The sequence below is a fragment of the Carcharodon carcharias genome, chromosome 20 (assembly GCF_017639515.1).
Source record: "Carcharodon carcharias isolate sCarCar2 chromosome 20, sCarCar2.pri, whole genome shotgun sequence".
In the NCBI taxonomy this organism is placed as follows: Eukaryota; Metazoa; Chordata; class Chondrichthyes; order Lamniformes; family Lamnidae; genus Carcharodon; species Carcharodon carcharias.
This window is the reverse complement of record NC_054486.1, coordinates 30,981,883-31,003,194: the sequence shown is the minus strand read 5'-3', so window position 1 is coordinate 31,003,194 and position 21,312 is coordinate 30,981,883. Positions and strand designations below refer to the sequence as shown.

The 21,312-nt window shown below is 42.0% G+C and overlaps 1 protein-coding gene across 13 annotated transcripts in view; it reads left to right on the top strand.

Moving 5' to 3' along the window:
- The window catches only part of capn3a (calpain 3a, (p94)), a 164,704-nt gene extending 153,646 nt beyond the window's left edge, over positions 1–11,058 (top strand). For 8 of the 13 annotated variants that reach the window (XM_041214322.1, XM_041214317.1, XM_041214315.1 and 5 more), the window contains 2 exons: positions 1,318–1,434; positions 10,761–11,058. In XM_041214322.1, coding sequence (XP_041070256.1) covers positions 1,318–1,434; positions 10,761–10,924 — 281 coding nt within the window. In that variant the 3' untranslated portion in view covers positions 10,925–11,058. Of the gene's footprint in view, positions 1–1,317; positions 1,435–3,330; positions 3,390–10,760 lie in introns of those variants that run through there. The other 5 variants (XM_041214318.1, XM_041214326.1, XM_041214325.1 and 2 more) reach the window with 3 other exon arrangements.
- The last annotated feature ends 10,254 nt before the right edge of the window (positions 11,059–21,312 follow it).

The following is a 21,312-nucleotide window of genomic DNA, read 5'->3' as shown; positions in this document are numbered from 1 at the left end:
GACTGTCTGATCTTCTATGTTTGTTGGACATTTCATTCAAGATACATGCTGAACCTTTATAAAGCTCTGGTTAGGACACTTCTGTTCACCACACTTCAGAAAGAATGTGAGGGTCCTTGAGACGGTGCAGAAGAGATTTACTAGAATGATCCCTGGGATGGGAAAGTTTAGTTACAAGGTTAGGTTGGAAATGTTGGGATTATTCTCCTTGGAGCAAAGGAGATTGAGGGGAGATTTAATAGAAATGTACAAAATTATGACAGGCTCGGATAAGTTAGACAAGGAAAATCTGTTCCCATTAGCTGATAGTACAAGAACTAGGGAACACAGATTTAAGTTTTTGGGCAAGAGTTGCAGGGAATGTGAGGAAAGAACTCTTTTACACAGCAAATGGTAATAACCTGGCACTCTGCCAGCAAGGGTGAGGGAAATGGAAACAATAAATAATTTCAAAAAGAAATTGGATGGGAACTTAAAGGAAATAAACCTGCAGGGATTGAACGAGGGAGTGGGGTGACTGGATTGCTCCATGGAGAGCTGGAATGGCTTCAATGGGCTGCAAATGAATCTATGACCAGATGAGGTTGGATCGTAGGGATTTGTTTTTAACTTATTCATTGAATATGAGTGTCATTGGCAAGGCCAGCATTTGTTGTCCTTAATTGTTCCTGAAAAGATGATGGTGAGCCGACTTCTTGAACCACTGAAAGTCATGTGGTGTAAGTACACACATAGTGCTCTTAGTGTGGATGTTCCAGGTTTTTGATCCAGCAACAGTGAAGGAATGGTGATTTAGTTCCAAGTCAGAATAATATATGGCTAGAAGGGGAACTTGCAGATGGTGGTGTTTCCTTGTGCCTGCTGCCCTGGAACTTCCAGGTGATGGAGGTTGGGCATTTAGAACATGTTTTCCAAGGAGGTTTGACAAGTTGCCGCAATGCATCTTGTATATGGCATACACTACTGTCACGGTGCACAGATGGTGGAGGGAATGAATGTTTAATATAGTGGGTAGTTTGCTGATCAAGTGGTTGCCTTATTCTGGATGGTGTTTAACTTCTTGAGTGTTGCTGGAGCTGCACTCATCCAGGAAAATGGAGAGTATTCCTTCACACTCCTGACTTGTGCCTTGTGGATGGTGGGCAGGATCTAGGGAATCACGGGGTGAACTACTCATCGCAGAATTCCTCTGATCTGCTTTTGTAGCCACAGTATTTACATGTTGGTCCAGTTTACTGGAACTGGGGGAGAATGTTGGTGACATTGTTGGTGAGACTATCTGAGATGTAGTATGTGTTCTTTTTTCTTGTTCTTCAGGTTTCCATCTGAACAACCAGCTCTACGAGATCATCTCCATGCGCTATGCTGATGAAAATATGAACCTGGACTTTGACAGTTTCATCTGTTGTATTGTGAGACTGGAAGGGATGTTCAGTAAGTGCAGTACCATCCGCAGTGTTCTTTCCTCAGTTACAATGGAGTATGCAGCCTGTGTGGTGCACTGGATTGAACTTTGTCCTTTTACTTTTGTGATCTGGGTTCAAATTCAGCACCACACTGAGTGGGTGAATGCCCCTTCTCTCATTATCCATGAAATGACTAAGACAGAACTGAATGCTTTTTATGAATATGGTTCCATTGTTCAAAAGGGTCCCCAATGTAGCACTATTCCTAGTGACTTTTCACCCAGTATTCCTATTGACTCCCCCACCATTCCTAATGACTCCTCCAATAGTTCTTGTTAATTTCCCTTACCGGCCCTGGTGACTCCCAGTACCATTCCTGGTGTTGAGACACACCACCATTTCTGGTCAGTTTTCCCATCATTCCTCAAGGGCAAAAAGCTACTCAGTAAGCCCACAATGCTCTTGATCTGTCTGCTTCCCTCCACCCATGATTAGATATCCCTGACCACAATCTGACCTAACCTCAACCACCTACTCCTGCTGAACACCATCGGACCCCTGCTGCAATCAGCACCCCTGACCAGCACCCGCATCTTCCTGACCACCATGGGCTCCTCCTTCCCCCTCTCCCATGATCAGGATAATCCAGTGATTGGGAGCCTCCTCTGATTGGAAACCCCTCTCCCTCCATGATCTCTCTCATCCCCTCCCCACTGAACCTACCTGCTCTCCTTTGTTGCATTCTTGGCTGCAGGCTTCCCTTTACAAAAGTCTTTGGCCTGTAAATCAGGCTGCCTGTGGGCAGAATACTGACTGGAAATAATTTAAAGGAATTTTGCTGTTAAAAATTGCAGGATACTCAACGAATCCCATACTTTTGGGATGCCCAACCTCAAAACAGTTCCTCCATATGGAACGTGCCTCTAGATTAAATTTCAGGCTTCAGGCTCAGCCACTAATATGTACGCACTTCTAAGCCATCGGGGAATAACATATAGTTTCTGGTCTTAGATCACCTAGATTAACAAAAAATAGAGAGGTGGCAAATTGGAAGTTCAGTCCCTGGTTAGACTAGGCAGACACGTCTCTTGATTCAGAATGATGCTGGCAAGAGTTTCAGAGAAAGCAAGTGTGGCCTCCTCAGTTAGGGACAGGTATATGACCCAGTGAAGATGGATACAAAGTGGCAAGGTGGAGATAGATTTAAATATTGTAAGGAATAGCCAACAGTTTGCAAATGTCCTATGTTATGTGGGACACTCCATTGACTCAGTTGGTACTGAGCCATGAAATTAGGTAGGCACAAAGGTTGTTTCCTGACCTCTAGTAAGTTAGCTGTAGGAATAAATACAAATTACAGCATGGAAACAAGCCATTTGGCCCAACCAGTCCATATTGGTGTTTACCCTCCACACAAGCAGTTTGCCCACTATGATCCCATTTTCCTTTATCCCTCTCCTGGATAGGGGCAAGATTAGGATTTGGCTGTGATGACCTCATGTGGCATTCAATAAAGGAACAATTGCCAACTCTCCATTGGCTAGACTTACGGATGAGTGAAGTACTTGTGGGTGACTTGCTCTTGTGGAACTGTATTCCAATGTAAATCGGAGGAACAAATTAGACAATGAACAAAAGTTACAATGTTACTCATCCAAAAGGAAAATCTTTTTACACCTTTCAATGCTTTAAATAATGGGTCTTGTTCTCAAACATTGAAAATAAAGGCCAGTGTTAGTTGAAAGTAAACAACAAAGCAAGTCCTGGATGAATTAGCAAGCTGGGCAGGCTTGATTCCTTTTCTTGTGTCTGGACTCTTGCTGTGTTCTCAGAATTACTGTACTTAGCCAGTGTTAAAATCAGTTTATGCTTTTGTGTTTTTAAGAAGAGGCACTGTCTTCATTGACCCTTTTTTATCCTGCAGGAGCCTTCCGTGCCTTTGATAAAGATGGAGATGGAATCATTAAACTCAGTGTTCTGGAAGTAGGTGCAACTGCCACTCACATGACTGAACCATAGTTCCTTATCAGGGCACTGATAAGTGCCCACATGCAGTTTAAAAAGAAATATGCCTTTCTTGGGCCTTTTAGCTCCTGGTGTATATATCCTTAAATGTTCAAGATCTTTAGGATATTATTCACTGCCTTCCTTTCAATAGCCATCACAAGGAATGGTGTATGGATGACACCTGCTTGAAGCAACCATCAAAGTATGATATGATAGACATTACAGATACATGGTTGCAAAATGGCCATGATTGGAACCTGCATATTCAGGTATTTGATATTTCAGAAGAACAGGAAGAAAGGAAGAGGAGGGTGGGGTAGCTCTCTTAATAAAGGATGGGATCAGTACAGTAGTGAGAAATGATCATTTTGAATTATCATAAGAACTTAAGAAATAGGAGCAGGAGTAGGCCATTCAGCCCCTTTAGCCTGCCCCACCATTCAGTCAGATCATGGCTGATCTGCTCCAGGCCTCAACTCCTCTTAGATGTCAGCTCTGTGTAGCCCTGAACTCACTGATATTTCTAAAACCTATCTACCTCCTCTTTAAATACTTGAAGTGATCTAGCCTCCACAGCTGTCTGGAGTAGAGAATTCCAGACATTCACTACCCTCTAAGAGAAGAAATTCCTTCGCATGTCAGTTCTAAATGAGTGTCCTTTATTCTGTTACTATGTCCCCTAGTTCAAGAATCCCCCACTAGTGGAAACATCATCTCAGCATCTACCCTGTCAAGCCCCCTCAGAATCTTGTACGTTTCAATAAGATCACTGCTCATTCTTCTAAATTCTTATGAATAAACGCTTAACCTGTTTAGCCATTCTTGATAAGTAAACCCCTTCATTCCAGAATTCAGCCTAGTGAATCACTTTTGAGCTGCCTCCAATGCCGGTATATCCTCTCTTAAATGCGGGGACCAAAACTTACACAGTACTCCAGGTGCAGCCTCACCAACACCCTGTACGGTTGTAACAAGACTTCCTTATTTTTAAACCTCAACCCTCTGGCAATACAGGCCAAAATTCCATTTGCCTTCTTAATTACTTGCTGCACTTGCGTGCTAACTTTTTGTGTTTCTTGCACAAGAACGCCCAGGACCCTCTGTGCTACACTTCTTTGGAGTCTCTCTCCATTTAAATAATAGTCTGGCTTTTGATTTTTCCTACCAAAGTGCATGACCTCACATTTTCCTACATTAAACTCCATCTGCCAAGTTTTCACCCACTCATTCAACCTATCTAGATCGCCTTGCAGATTCCTTATGTCCTCATCACAACATGCCCTCCCACCTATTTTTGTATCGTCAGCAAACTTGGATACATTACACTCTGCCCCCTTCTTCAAGTCATTAATATAGATAGTAAATAATTGAGGCCCTAGGATTGATCCTTGTGGCACTCCACTAGTTACGTCTTTCCAACCTGAAAAAGACCCATTAATCCTGAATCTGTGTCTTCTGTGTGTTAACCAATCCTCAACCCATGCATCAAACATGGACAAAAGAGCTGAACTCCCGAGATGAGGTGAGAGTGACTGCCCTTGACATCAAGGCAGCATTTGACCGAATGTGGCATCATGGAGCCCTAGCAAAACTGGAGTCAATGGGAATCAAGAGGAAAACTGTCCTCTGGTTGGAGTCATACCTCACACAAAGGAAGTTGGTTGTGGTTCTTGGAGGTCAGTCATCTCAGCTGCAGGACATCACTGCAGGAGTTCCTCAGGGTAGTGCCCTAGACCCAACCATCTTCAGCTGTTTCATCAATGACCTTCCTTCCATCATAAAGTCAGAAGTGGGGATGTTCGCTGATGATTGCACAATGTTCAGCACCATTCATGACTCCTCAGATACTGAAGCAACCCATGTCCAAATGCAGCAAGAACTGGATGATATCCAGACTTGGGCTGACAATTGGCAAGTAACATTCATGCCACACAAGTGTTAGGCAATGACTATCTCTAACAAGAGAGAATCCAACCATCATCCTTTGATGTTCAATGGCATTACCATCACTGAATCCCACACTATCAACCTCCTGTGGGTTCCCATTGAGCAGAAAGTGAACTGGACTAGCCATATAAATACTGTGGCTACAAGAGCAGGTCAGAGGCTAGGAATCCAGTGACGCTTAATTCATCTCCTGACTCCCCAAAGCCTGTCCACCATCTACAAGGCACAAGTCAGGAATGTGATGGAATACTCCCCACTTGCCTGGATGAGTGTAGCTCCTGCAACACTGAAGAAGCTGGACACCATCCAAGACAAAGCAGCCCGCTTGATTGGCACCACATCCACAAACATTCACTCCCTCCACCACCGACGCACAGTAGCAGCAGTGTGTACCATCTACAAGATGCACTGAAGGAATTCACCAAGGCTCCTTAGACAGCACCTTCCAAACCCACAACCACTACCATCTAGAAGGACAAGGGCAGCAGACACATGGGAACACTACCACCTAGAAATTCCCCTCCAAGTCACTCACCATCCTGACTTGGAAATATATTGCCGTTCCTTCACTGTCGCTGGATCAAAATCCTGGAACTCCCTTCCTAACAGCACCAAGGGTGTACCGACACCACATGGACTGCAGCGGTTCAAGGCAGCAGCTCACCACCACCTTCTCAAGGGCAACTAGGGATGGGCAATAAATGCTGGCCCAGTCAGTGAAGCCCCACATTCCGTGAATGAATAAAAAAAAACATGCTAATATATTACCCCCAGTACCGTGAGCTGTTACCTTGTGTGGCACTTTATCAAATGCTTTCTGGAATCCAAATACAGTACATCCACCGGGTTCTCCTTTATCAATTCTGCTTGTTATATCCTCAAAGAACTCTAGCAAATTTGTCAAACTTAATTTCCCTTCCACAAAACCATGTTGACTCTGTTTGATTGTGTTAAGGTTTTCTAAATGTCCTGCTATTTCTTCCTTAACAATGGATTGTAGCATTTCCCCAACGACAGAGGTTAGGCTGACTCGCCTATGGTTTCCTGCTTTTTGTCTCCCTCCCTCTTGAACAGGGGTGTCACAGTAGCAGTTTTACAATCCCCTGGGACCCTCCTGGAAACCAGTGGGTTCTAGAATATTTCCACCAATGCCTCCACTATCTCTGCAGCCACTTCCTTTAGAACCCTTGGATGCAGGCCATCAGGTCCTGGCGACTTGTCTGCCTTTAGTCCCATTAGTTTGTCAAACACTTTGACCCTCATGATAGAGAATGTTACAAGATCTTTCCTCCCATTAGCTCCTTGTTTATCTGATATCTTTGGGATGTTTATAGTGTCCTCCACTATGAAGACCGACGCAAAATATTGGTTTAAATGATCTGCCATTTTCCCTGTACCCCGTTATCAATTCTCCAGTTACATCCTCCAAGGGTCCCACGCTCACTTTAGCCACTTTCTTTTTATATACCCATGGAAGCTCTTGCTGTTTGTTTTTTTTATTTCTGGCCAATTTACTTTCATAATCAATTTTCTCCCTCTTTGTTAGCTTTTTAGTCATCTGCTGCTGGTACCTAAAAATTTCCCAATCCTCTGCCCTACCACTAGTTTTCGCTGCTTTGTATGCCTTGGTTTTTGATTGGATACTCTCCTTGACCACCTTTGTTAACCACGGGTGGTTCATCCTTCTCATCTATTCCTTCTTTTTGACTGAGATAAATTTTTGCTGAGAGTTATGAAATATAATGTGTAAATGTCTGCCACTGCTCATTCACTGACCTTCCCCTTAATCCATTTTCCCATCCGACTTTAGACAACTCTTTCTTCATACCTCCATAATTGCCTTTATTTAAGTTGAGGACACTGGTTTGAGACCAGAGTTGCTCACCCTCAAACTGAATTTAAAATTCTACCATGTTGTGATCACTACCCCCTAGAGGATCCTTAACTACAATATCTCTTGTAAATCCTACCTCATTACACATTACTAGATCTAAAATAGCCTGTTCCTGGGTAGGTTCTGCAACATTTTGCTCTAAAAAACAACCCCTGATGTATCCAACAAATTTGTCTTCCATGTTACTCCTGCCAGTCTGATTTGTCCAGTCAATATGTATATTAAAATTACCTATGACAATTGTAGCGCCCTTCTTACACACCTCCATTATTTCCCAATTTATACTTTTTCACACTGTGAGGATACTGATGTAGAGTTAAGATGTAGAATCAGTTTGAGTTGAGACAAGAAATTGGAAAGGACAGAAGTCACTGGTGGAAGAGTTTGTAGGTTGCTGACAGTAGCTGCACTGTAGGACAGGGTATGAATCAAGAAATAATGGGGGTTTGAAAGAAAGGAACTGCAATAATCGTGGGCGATTTAATCTTCATGTGGTTTGGATAAATCTAATTGGCAAAGGCATCTTGAAAGATGAGTTCATAGAATGTTTTTGGGACAGTTTCTTAGAACAATACATTCTGGAACCAATCAGGGAACAGGTTATTTTAGACCTGGTAATGTGTAATGAGGCAGGGTTAATTAATGATCTTATAGTAAAGGATCCTCGAAGGAAGAATGATCATGACATGATAGCATTTCATATGCAGTTTGACGGTGAAAAATGTGGATCTGAAACTAAAGTCTTAAACTTAAACAAAAACAATTACAAGGGTATGAAGACAGCACAAGTTAGAAAATAGGTTAAAGTGTAAGATGGTAGAAAAGCAGTGGCAAATATTGAGATATTTCATAACTCAACAATCATATATTCCATTGAGAAAGAAAGATTCCATGAGAAGGGTGCACCATCCATGGCTAACTAAGGAATTTAAGGATGGTATCAAATTGAAAGAAATCGTGTACAATGCTGCAAAGATTAGTGATAGACTAGATGATTGGAAAAGTTTTAAAAACTAGCAAAGGATAACTGAAAGAATAATGAAGAGAGAGAAATTGGAGTATGAGAGAAAACAAGCAAGAAATATAAAAACAGACAGTAAAAACTTCTACAAGTAAATGAAAAGGAAAAGAGTAGCTAAAGTGACTGTTGGTCCCTTAGAGGATGAGACTGCGGATTGATAATGGGAAACAAGGAAATGGCAGAAATTTTGAACAAGTATTTTATATCAGCCTTCACAGTAGAAGGCACTAGAAGCATCCCAGGTGTAGTAGAAAATCAAGAGCCAAAAAGGAAACAAGCACTATCACCAGAGAGAAAGTACTAGGAAAATTAATGGGACTAACGGCTGCCAAGTCCCCTGGACCTGATGGCCTGCATATTAGGGTCATAAAAGAAGTGGCTACAGAGACAGCGGATGCATTGCTGGTAATATTTCAAAATTCCCTATATTCTGGAAAAGTCCCAGCTGATTGGAAATCTGCAAATGTAACACCTCTATTCAAGAAAGAAAGGTGACAGAAAGCAGGAAACAGTAGGCCAGCTAACCTAACATTGCCATTGGGAAAATGCTGGAATCCATTATTAAGGAGGTATTTGCAGGACATTTAAAAAATCATATTATGTCAACATGATTTTGTGAAATGGAAATCATGTTTGACAAACTTATTAGAGTTCTTCGAGGATGTAACAAGCAGGGTGGCTAAAGGGGTAACAGTACATATAGCGTATTTGGATTTCCAAAAGGTATTTGATAAGGTGCTACATAAAAGATTACTGCACAAGATAAGAGGATTGGCTAACTAAAAGGAAACAGACTCAGAATAAATGAATCATTTCTAGGTTGGCACACTGTAACGAGTGGAGTACCATAGGGATCAATGCTGGGGCTCAACTATTTATAATCTATATTAATGACTTGGATGAAGGACTGACTATATTGTAGCCAACTTTGCAGATGATAAGATAGGTAGGAAAATAAGTTGAGGAGGTTGCAAAGAGACTGCAAAGGGATAGAAATAGGTTATGTGAGTGGGTAAAAATTTGGCAGATGGAGTATAATGTGAGGTTGTCCACTTTCGCAGGAAGAACAGACTATTATATAAATGGAGAGAGACTGCAGAATGATGCAGTACAGATGGATCTGGGTGTCCTTGTACATGAATCACACAAAGTTACCATGCAGGAGCAGCAAGTAATTAGGTAGGCAAGTGGAATGTTGGCCTTTATTGCAAGCGGATGGAGTATAACCATGGGCAAGTCTTGCTACAACCATACATTTGAACCATACAGTGAAACTTCACCTAGCGTATTGTGTACACTTTTGGCCTCCTTACATGAGGAATATATTTGCTTTAGAAGCAGTTCAGAGACGGTTCACAAGACTGATTCCTGGGATAACAGGATTGTATTTCGAGGAAGGATTGAGCAGGTTAGGCCTATATACATTGGAGTTTAGAAGAATGAGAGATGACCTTATTGAAACTTATAAGATTCTGATGGGGGCGCGACAGGGTGGATGCTGAGAGGATGTTTCCCCTCTGCTTCTACTTTTGCTTTGTTCATGGGGGAATCTAGAACTAGGGACACAGTCTAAAAATCAGGGGTCACCCATTTAAGATGGAGATGAGAAGGAATTTCTTCTCAGGGGTTGTTAGTATTTTTAATTCTCTTCTCCAGAGAAAAGTGCAGGCTGGCTTATTGAATATATTCAAGGCTGAGTTGGAGAGACTTTTGGTTGACAAGAGAGTCAAGGGTTATGGAGGGCAGGCAGGAAAGTGGAGTTAGGGCCATGACCTACTGAACGGTGGAGCAGGTTCAATGAGCCAAATGGCGCACTGCTGCTCCTGTTGCTTATGATCGTATGATCATGGCAGTCCTGGAATTCATTGCACGTGCAATTTTTGATGGCAGATCTCTGTTCAGCAGTCCCCCTTATCTCTTAATCTCCCATAAGTCAGTCTCCAGCATGTGGCCCATTCTTCTCATTTGATGAGCAATGACTCAGCTTGCAAATACTATTCTCTGTTAAAACCACCCTGGTGGATGGAATCCAACTGAAACAGTTGGCAGTTTAAAACCCCTCAGATGTGTCAAATATCTTACAGAGCTGCTGAGGTCAGGGTTCTGGACTGTGATTGGTTATCTATATGGACTAATTCTAGAGGATGGCTTAACATTTATTGGATTGTCTTTGAACGTTAGGGAGAAATTCCACAGGACCTTATTTTCCTGGTGCATTAACTGATTTGTTATCTCCTTGGGTTATGTTTGTTATGGTAGCATGTGAGATATTAAAGATTGGGATTATACATTTCAGAACATCTTAGCATGCTTCACATAGTGGATTTTGTTTATTGAAGTCAATGTTTTTCAGTGAAAGGAAAGGTTGGATGGAGCAAATAATGTTTTCTTGTTCCTCTATGTTCTTATCAGATTTGACCTCCAATTGAACACACTGTCTTTCTTACTGATAGCATTAATATTTATGCTGTTCTTATTTCCACAGTGGTTGCAACTCACCTTATATGCTTAAAAGTCTCAGGACTTCTGCTGGCTTACATGCCTGGCTATTACCTCAACTCAACGCCCAAACCTCAACAGCAGCATACGCAAAATCAGCCTCTTCTACCCATGATGATATTCAATGGTACTTCAGGAATCCAGGTGTAAAGCAGCCTGTTACATACTGTCAGATCAGCATGTCTTGCTGCAACTGTGTGAGCCTTTGCAATTGGGAACATGTGAAGCCAGGATAAAAGTACAAGTTTTCTTGTATGATTTTACAATAAACACCTTACTCTAAACTCTGCCTCTGGTAGCCTGGTAGGTAGATAGATGCATTGCCTCATATAACACTGAGTAGAAGACCCCAGGTTCAGTGTTTGGGATTAGTCTTTACAGCTGGTTTCAGGGCCTTAGTGGGAATTAATGTCTGCAATTCTATTCAGTTGGCCGTACTGTATCAGGTCATTGAAGTCAGTACTGACAATGGATCACATATAAATACAGTCTCACACCAAACTGCCCTCTGAAGTGATATAGCGAGTGTCTCAACCATCACCACCTCAGGGTAACTGGGGATGGAAAACTAACATTGGCCTGCTCACCGATACCTGGAACTTGAAACTGAATTAAAGAGAAATATGGTAGTTACAACACAGCAACAGACCATACAGTGGTTGCTCTCCTTGTGAGCTTGTGCTACCAATCACATTTACCCATCTTGTTCCTAAACCCTTTCCTTTCATCCACCTATCCAATCTGAACATGAATCTTGACAAAGGGCCAGAAATTCCTGCAATAATGGGATTAGTGGAGAACAACATTACTTGGGCTTTTCTGTTCACCAGTTACGTTGTACTATATCTCCACTGCAAAATGATGGAATGTTGAACTGATAGTAGTGCAGTGATGTCAATGTTGCATATAAGGAGGCTTCATGAACATTATGCTTAATTGTCTTATCTCCTTAACCAGTGAAAAAAAGGATACAAAAAGAGATAGAGTGAGTGATGGAGAAGGGAATAAGTTGAATTAGGGTCAAACAAAATTTAAAAACAAAGTAAAAAAGAGAAAGAAAGAGTGGATTAAGAAGAGAGAAAAAGAGACAGAAAGGAAAAGTAAGTGAAAAATTTGAAAGTGCCAGCAAAGAGGACTTTGCAACCCACTTGTGATAGGGAGTTGCTGTATTGTTCCTTGAAATTTTAATGAGTGGGTGGCAGACCAGATGTGCAAAATGTACAAAGACTTTTCACTCATGAAGTGTAGAACTAGTGGGCTTACCCTTCATAACAATGTGTGGAACACCCACTGGGTCATTGCACTGTTTTCATAGGAATGTAGGAATTGCTACATAAAGAAATCCCAAGATCCATCTAGTTTGCTTTCTATCACTCTAATAGTCACATCGTTATAGAATTGTTGGCTGATCAGGATATATCAATCTTTATCAATGGGTCTACAACAGACCAAGAATTAACATGAGGAAAACCAGTGGTTGGCGAACCATAGGTCCAAAGTTCCTCCCAAGCCTGCTACACATACCACATGCTAAGTCTCAAGTTCCTCATATTGTGCATTTCAAAATGTAAAGAAACCTATCTAATTTGCATTTCAGTGTTGAAACAGCTTTGAATCCTCACATGTATTGCCTCCTGACTATTGCAGAGGTTTGAATGGCAAGAATAGCACGATAGATTGACAAGGCAGATAAAAAGGTTTAAAAAAAACCTCTGAACAATTCAGTACCTGCTGGAGTGAGATTGAACAGTTTCCTTTGGTTCTTTTATGGCTTTCCAAGGTTCAATGCTGTATCAGGACCATAAATTACATCATTATCAGGGTCCTTTGCAACATTGATTTCAAATAATAAATGACTGTAAATATGAATTATTCCTGCTACATTGTAATTCATGATCATCATTAAGTTTAATGGGGAGCTTCTTGGTGAGAAGGGATTTGATAGGCTTTGGTGAAGCTAATAGCAGAGCACTGCATATCATCCAGCAATTTATTTTTCTCACAAATCTTAAGCTTTGCACACCATTATTAATTTGTTAAAGCACCATTATAACTCCAGCAATTTCTGGCCCATAATTTCTGCTTCAGAATGCTAACCTTGAATATGAATTCAACAGCTTCACAACCCTCTGTGTGAAGAAATGTTCCCTGTCCTCTTCTAAATCTCATACATTTACCAGGTGTGGTTCAGTGCAACTCTGGCAGTGTCTTTACCCACCATACCATTGAGGCAGCTCAAAGAAATAATTTATCAAGTTTGAGGATGTTTTGTTTCATGGCTCTATTTGTAAATCAGTTAGACACATGGCTGTGACATCACTGCGGATAAAATACACAGTTAATAGGTGACTGCAATGATGAACTTGGGCAAATTGAAGATGTCAACATCAGAGTTTCCAAGAAGGTTGAAGGAGGTACAGCAAGATGGATCATGACAGTGTTTCACTACTGAGCATTCAAACAATCATTTGTGACCCTACGTCTGATTTATTTAGGCTCCTCTATCTCCTGTATGCTTTTAGTATATTAAAGTTCTGCTTGAGGACTGTACATTATACTTAGTTATAAATGGGTGGGAGCAAAAAAAAAAAGCTGCTCACTGATGTTCAGTTTGGGTTTCATCAGAACTACTTGTCTCCAGACTTCATTGTAACCTTGGTCCAGATATGGAAAAAAAACTGAATTTCAGAGGTGAGGCAAGAGCTTTCAACAACACATTTCAAATCTGTACCACCTAGAAGGACAAGGACAGCAGATGCATGGGAACACCACCACCTACAAGTTCCCCTCCAAGCCATACACCATCCTGGTTTGGAACGACATCACTGTTCCTTTATTGTTACTGTGTCAAAATCTGAGAACCCCCCTTTACTAACAGCAAGATGGTGGTAGTTACACCACATGGACTGCAGTGGCTCAAGAAGGCAGGTAACCACTTTCTCGAGGGCAATTAGGAAAGGTCAACAAATGCTGGCTGAGCCTGTGATGCCCACAGCCCATGAAGGAATTTTTTTAAAAAGTTGAAGGGATATGAGAAAGCTCTGCCTGGTATTAGTAGGGAAAATCTCAAGATATTCTGTAAGTATAGCAATGGGAAGAGGATAACCAGGGAAAGATTAGGGACCAAGGGGACAATCTATGGGTGGAGAGAGAGGCCATTGGTAGAGTGTTGAATGAATACTTCACATCCATCTTCACCCAAGAGAATGAGGATGAAGGTATGGAACTCAGGGAGAGGGACTGCGAGGTTCTTCAGCAAATTGATATAGGGAGTGACAAGGTATTGGAGGTGTTGGTTAAAAGTGGACAAATCTCCAGGTCCGGATGATATGTGTCCCAGACTGCTGAGGGAGGCAAGGGAGGAGATTGCAGGAGCTCTGACCCAAATTTTTAATTCCTCTCTGGCCACGTGGGAGGTGCCAGGGAACTGGAGAACAGCTAATGTGGTTCTGCTATTTAAGAAGGGTTGTAGAGATAAGCCAGGAAACTACAGACCAGTGAGTCTCACGTCAGTGGTAGGGAAACTATTGGAGAAAATTCTGAAGGAGAGAATCTATCTCCACTTGGAGAGGCAAGGCTTGATCAGGGATAGTCAGCATAGCTTTGTCAGAGGGAGGTCATGCCTAGAATATTTGACTGAATTTTTTGAGGAGGTGACCAGGTGTGTAGATGAGGGTAGTGCAGTTGATGTAGTTTATATGGATTTCAGCAAAGCCTTTGACAAGGTTCCACATGGGAGACTTATAAAGAGGGCAAATGCACATGGGATACAGAGTAATTTGAGAAGGTGGATTCAAAATTGGCTTAGTTGTAGGAGACAAAGGGTGATGACAGAAGGCTGCTTTAGTGACTTGAAGCCCGTGTCCAGTGCCGTCCCATGGGGATCTGTGCTGAGTCCCCTATTATTGGTCATTTATATAAATGACATAGATGACTAAGTGGAGGGTAGGATTAGTAAGTTTGCAGATGACACAAAGATTGGCTGGGTGGTTAACAGTGAGATTGAGTGTCTTGGGCTACAGGAAGATAGAGACGGGATGGTCAAATGGGCAGATAAGTGGCAGATGGAATTTAACCTTGAATGAGTAATTTGGCAAGGAAGTAGTCAATGAACAGCATGACACTAGGAAGTTCTGAGGAACAAAGGGACCTTGGTGTGTGTGTCCATAGATCTCTGAAGGTGGAGGGGCATGTTAGTGGGGTGGTGAAAAGGCATTTGGGACACTTGCCTTTGTAAATCGAGATATAGATTACAAAAGTAGGGAGATCATATTGGAGTTGTATAGAACCTTGGTGAGGCCACGGCTGGGGTACTGTATACAGTTCTGGTCACCACATATTAGAAAGGATGTGAATGCAATGGAGGGGGTGCAAAAGAGATTCACCAGGATGTTGCCTGGGATGAAACATTTAAGTTATGAAGAAAAGTTGGATAGACTTGGGTTGTTTTCGTTGGAGCAGAGAAGACTGAGGGGCAACCTGATCGAGGTGTACAAGCTTATGAGGGGCACAGACAGGGTGGATAGGGAGCAGCTGTTCCCCTTACTTGAAGGGTCAGTCATGAGTGGATATAAGTTCAAGGTGAGGTGCAGGAGGTTTAGGGGGGATGTGAGGAAAAACATTTTTTAACCAGAGGGTAGTGATGGTCTGGAATGCGCTGCCTGGGAGGGTGATGGGGGCGGGTTGCATCACATCTTTTAAAAGGTACCTGGATGAGCACTTGGCACATCATAACATTCAAGACTGTGGGCCAAGTGCTGGTAAATGGGATTAGGTAGGTCAAGTGTTTCTCATGCGTCGGTGAAGACTCAATGGGCTGAAGGGCCACTTCTGCACTGTGTTATTCTGTGATTGTGTGACCCCTCTCTGTTCTCATCATGTCTCCTTTCACTTCTTCACTCTTAGGCCTCTGCCGTCCCAATGCCCTATCCTAAACCTTCAGTACTCAAGCTTCCTGCTCTCTTGCCACCGTCCCAACTTGACTCCCTCAAAGATAAGCCTACAGTTTCTGCCTGTGCCCTTCTTGGCATTCTCTGAAGGGCTCACCAAGGCATTCAGTGTTCACCCATTACGAGCTGGATCTCCAATTGCGCCATTCCACTCTCACCTTCTCACCCAGTGCTGGGGGATAATTTTGCTATTCTCCTTCCTGTACAACTCATCCCTCCCACTGCTGAATCTATGGACTGTGCCAGCAGATCAGTTCCCACAACCTCTCTATGCATCTCCTTCCAGAATGTCCATTCGCTTGTGAACAAGGCCCTTGCCATCCATGAGCTTATTGTGGATGATTGCATTAACATCAGAAACTTGATTGAAGAGTGACAGGTTTCCCCTTATTGATGCATCCCTATCTGGCTGTATCTTCCATCACTCTCCCCATCAAGACGATAACGTTGGTGGTGTCCTTTTCACCAGACCATGCCTTGGGTCTGACCTCCTACTCCTCGGGCAATTTCTTCACCTTTCAGCATCTCACCTTGTTTCAACCCCTCTCTCATACTCTTCTGCCCTCCCAAATACAATAAAAATATTCTCTGAGATATCTTCACTGCTTTTTTCCTTCAGCCTCTATACTGAACAACTTCTTGGTGATTTCAACCTCCATACGGACTTGTATTGCTCTCTTTAATCTGAGTTCACAGTCCTCTTATCCTCCCTAAACTCTCCCTCATGTAAACTCCCCTATGCATATTAACAACCACGTCCATTGACCTTGGAATCTCGTGGTATTGCTACTCTCATTATATCAATCACAGATAAGGCCATATAATCGTAAAATGGTTACAGCACAGAAAGAGTCCATTTGGGCTAGGATTTTTCAGCCCTGCCATGGTGGGACATGTGGCAGGACCAAAAGATCCTAGTGGTGGGTGGGGCTGGAAAACCCCGGCTTTGGTCTGTCGTACCCATGCCAGCTGCCTGAAAGAGCAATTTCCCTCGTCCCACCTTCTTCCCTTAGTCTTACAAATATTTTCTCTTCAGATAATTATCTAAGTCTATTTTTGAAAGCCTTGATTGAATTTGCCCCCACCATACTCTCAGGCAGTGCATTCCAGATCATAACAACTTTCTGCGTAAAAAAAGCTTTTGCTCATTTTGCCCACGTTTTTTTTGCCAATCACCTCAAATTGGTGTCCTCTGGTTTTGGATCCCACTGCCAAAGGGAATAATTTCTTCCTATCTACACTGTCCAGACCCCTCATGATTTTGAACACCTCTATCAAATCTCCTCTGAATCTCTTTTCTCCAAGAAGAACTGTCCCATTCTCTTCAGCCTAACTAGGTAAGTGAAATTCTTCATTCCTGGAATCAATTTTATGAATCTTTTCTGAATTCTCTCTAATGCTTTTACCTCTTTCCTAAAGTGTGGTGTCCAGAATCAAATACAGTACTCCAGTTGAGGCTGGACCAGTGTTTTTGACAGGTTTGTCATAACTTAAGTGCTGAGAACATAAGAACATAAGAAAACAAGAAATAAACAACAGGAGTAGATCATTCGGCCTCTTGAGCCTGCTCCGATATTTAATAGGATCATGGCTGGTCTTCTTGTGTTTTGATTTCCACATTCCCATCTAACCCTGATAACCTTTGATTCCCTTAGGTAACAAGAATCTATCTACCTCTGCCTTAAAAATATTCGATGATCCTGTCTCCACCACCTTCTGAGGCAGAGAATTCCAATGTCACACAACCCTCTGAGAGAAACAATTTCTCCTCATCTCTTTCCTAAAAGAGCGATCCCTAATATTAAAACACTGCCCCCTAGTTCTGGACTCATCCACAAGAGGAAACATCCTTTCGACATCCATGTTGTCAGGACGTTCAGGATCGTGTATACTTCAATCAAATCACCCCTCACTCTTCTAAACTCCAGTGGAAACAAACCCAGTCTGTCCAACCTTTCCTCATAAGACAACTCACTCATTCCAGGTATCAATCTAGCAAACCTCCTTTGAACCACCTCCAATGCATTTACATACTTGCTTAAATAAAGAGAGCAAAACTGCACCCAGTATTCGAGGTGCAGTCTCACCAATGCCCTGTATTACTGAAGCATAACATCCTTAATTTTATGCTTAATCCCTCTCATAATAAAGGCTAGCATTTGCTTAGCCTTTTTAATTACTGGCTGTACCTGCATACTAACTTTTTGTGACTCATGTACTAGAACACCTAGATCCCTCTACACCTCTGAATTATGCAGCTGCTCTCCATTTAAGTAGTACTCTGCTTTTTGTTCTTCCTGCCGAAGTGAACAATTTCACATTTTCCTACATTAAACTCCACTTACCAGATCTTTGCCCACTCACTCAACCTATCTATATCCATCTGCAACCTCCTCATGTCCTCTTCACAACAAACTTTCCTACCTATCTTTGTGTCATCTGCAAATTTAGCTACCATGTCTTCACTCCCCCTCATCTAAGTCATTGATGTAAATCATAAAGAGTTGAGGCCCCAGTACAGACCCCTGTAGGACTCCACGCGTCACATCCTGTTAATTAGAAAAAGACCCATTTTTGCATTCTCTCTGCTTTCTTCCAGCCAGCCAATCTTCTATCCATGTTACCCGCTACACCATGCGCTTTTATTTTCCACAAAAATTATTGATGTGACACTTTATCAATTGCCTTCTGGAAATCCAAGTACAGTATGTCTATATGCTCCCTTCTATCACTGCTCATGTTACTCCTTCAAAAACTCCAATAAATTGGTTAAACATGATTTTCCTTTCACAACACCATGCTATTGCCTTGAGTTCTTCCAAGTGCCCAGCTATAACCTGCTTAATGATCGATTTGAATAACTTCCCTACGACAGACGTTAAGCTAACTGGCCTATAGTTTCCTGTTTTCTGCCTCCCTCCCTTCTTGAACAGAAGGGTTATATTTGCTACTTTTCAATCTGATGGAACCTTTCCAGAATCTAGTGAATTTTGGAAAATTAACACCAGTGCACCAACTATCTCATTAGCCCCCTCTTTTAAGGCTCTAGGATGTAGTCCAACAGGATAGAGACTTGCTAGTCTGCAGCTTCATCAGTTTGCTCAGTACCATTTCCCTAGTGACTTCAATTTCACAAAGTTCTTTTCTCCTGTTCACCTCCTGATTTACAACTATTACTGGAATGTTTCTTGTATCCTCTATACTGAACACAAGCAAAATATTTTTTCATTTCTTCTTCCATTTCCTTATTATCTACTATTAACTTACCACTGTCACTCTCTAGATGGTGAACACTCACTTTACTTACTCTTTTTCCTTTTTAAATACCTATAAAAACTCTTGCTAACCATTTTAACATTTCTGGCTAGCTTCCTCTCATACTCTAAATTCTTTCTCCTGATTAACCTTCTTGTCATTGTCATTCTTTATATTCTGTCCAATCATCTGTCCTGCCACTCATCTTTGCTGAGTTGTATGCCTTTCCTTAAGTTTGATGCTTTCCTTAACATCTTTAGTTAACTATGGATGGTGGGTCCTCCCCTTAGAATTTTTCTTTATAGTAGGGATGTACTTATTTTGAATACTCTGAAATATCCCCTTAAATGTCTGCCACTGTTTCTCTGTTGATCTATCCTCTAGCCTAATTTCCCAGTTCACTTCAGTTAGCTCAGCTTTCATCCCCACATAGTTGCCCTTATTCAAGTTTAAGGTACTAGTCTCAGACCCACTCTTCTCCATTTCAAACTGAATGTAAAATTCAATCATATTGTGGCCGCTGCTACCCAGGGGTGCCTTTACTCTGAGGTCATTAATTAATCCTGTCACGTTACACGATACCAAGTCCAATATAACTTGCTGTCTGGTTGGTTACAGAACATGCTGCTCTAAGAAACTATCTCGAAAGCATTCTATGAGCTCCTCATCCAGGCTACTACTGCCAATCTGATTTTTCCAGTTCATGTATAGATTAAAATCACCCATGGTTATTGCCACACCTTTATCATAAGCACACAATATTTTCCCTTGAATACTTTGTCCTACACTGTGGCTACTGTTAGGGGGACTGTAGACCACTTTTTTCCCCTACTATACCTCATCTCCACCCAGACTGATCTCCTGAATCAAAGTAATCTCGAACTATTGCATCAATGCTCTCTTTGATTAACAGTGCTACCCCTCCATTTTTACCAGCTTCCTATTCTTTTTGAGTGTCATGTACCCTTCAATATTAAGGATCCAACCTTTGTCATTCTGCAGCCACATCTCCGTAGTTGTTATCAGATCATATTTATTTACTTCAATGTGAGGCATCAATTCATTTACTTTGTTATGAATGCTACGCGCATTCAGATAGAAAGCCTTCAGTTTTGCCTTTTTGTTACCTTTGTAACACCTAGTCTTGACTGTTGATGTATTCTTAGGATTTTTTCTCTCTGTCCCTTCCTGCCATTCTCTGACCCTCATTTCTCATATTACTATTTTGCTCCCCTGTCTTGATTCTACACCTTGAATTGCTACCTCTACCCAAGCTTGGTCCCTCACCCTCTTGTTTAGTTTAAAGCCCTCTCTACTTCCCTAGTTATGTGATTTGCAAGGACATTTGTCCCAGCATTGTTCAGTGTAAATCGTCCCAACAGTACAGCCCCCACTTGCCCCACTACTGATGCCAGTGCCCAACAAACTGCAACCCACTTCTCCCACACCAGTTTTTGAGCCACACTTTCATCTCTCTAATCTTATTTTCCCTATGCCAATTCATACGTGGTTCAGGTAATAATCCAGAGATTATTACTTTTGAGGTTCTGCTTCTTAATTTGGTACCTAGCTCCTCATACTGACTTTGCAGAACCTGTTTCCTAGTTCTATCTATGTCATTGGGACCTACATGGACCGCGACAACTGGATCCTACCCCTCCCGCTGTAAGTTCCTCCAACCCTGAGCAGATGTCCCAAATCTTGGCATCGGGTAGGCAACATAGATGTTTGGACTCTAGCCCTTTGCTGCAGAGAACAGTGTCAATCCCTCTCATTATACTATCCCTGACAACCACTACATTAATTGTCGCTCCACTCCGACTCCCAGCAAGGTAGCTTTTGTACTCTATTTCCTCAATTATATAGCCCAAGATCTCAGATGCTTCATTAATTGTTTTTTCAACCTCCCCTGCCACCTTCAATAACATGAAATGATCATAATTCAATGATTTGTGCATATAAATCCCTAGACCCTCTGCTTCTGAACCTCCTTTCAAATTACAATCATTATTTTACACTGCCCCCCCTCATTCCTCCTACCAAAATGAATCACTTCACGCTTTTCTGCATTAAATTTCATCCGCCACTTGTCTGCTCATTCCACCAGCCCTTCTATGTCCTTTTAAAGTTTAGCTCTATCCTCCTCAGTTTATAATATTTCCACATTTTGTGTCATGCAAATTTTGAAATTATGCCCTGCACACCCAAGTCTACATCATTAATATGCATCATGAAAAGCAGGAATCCCAACAACCACCCCTGGGGAACTCCACTTCCCTCCAGTCCAGTGTCCTAGACCTAACCATCTTCAGCTGCTTCATCAATGACCTTCCT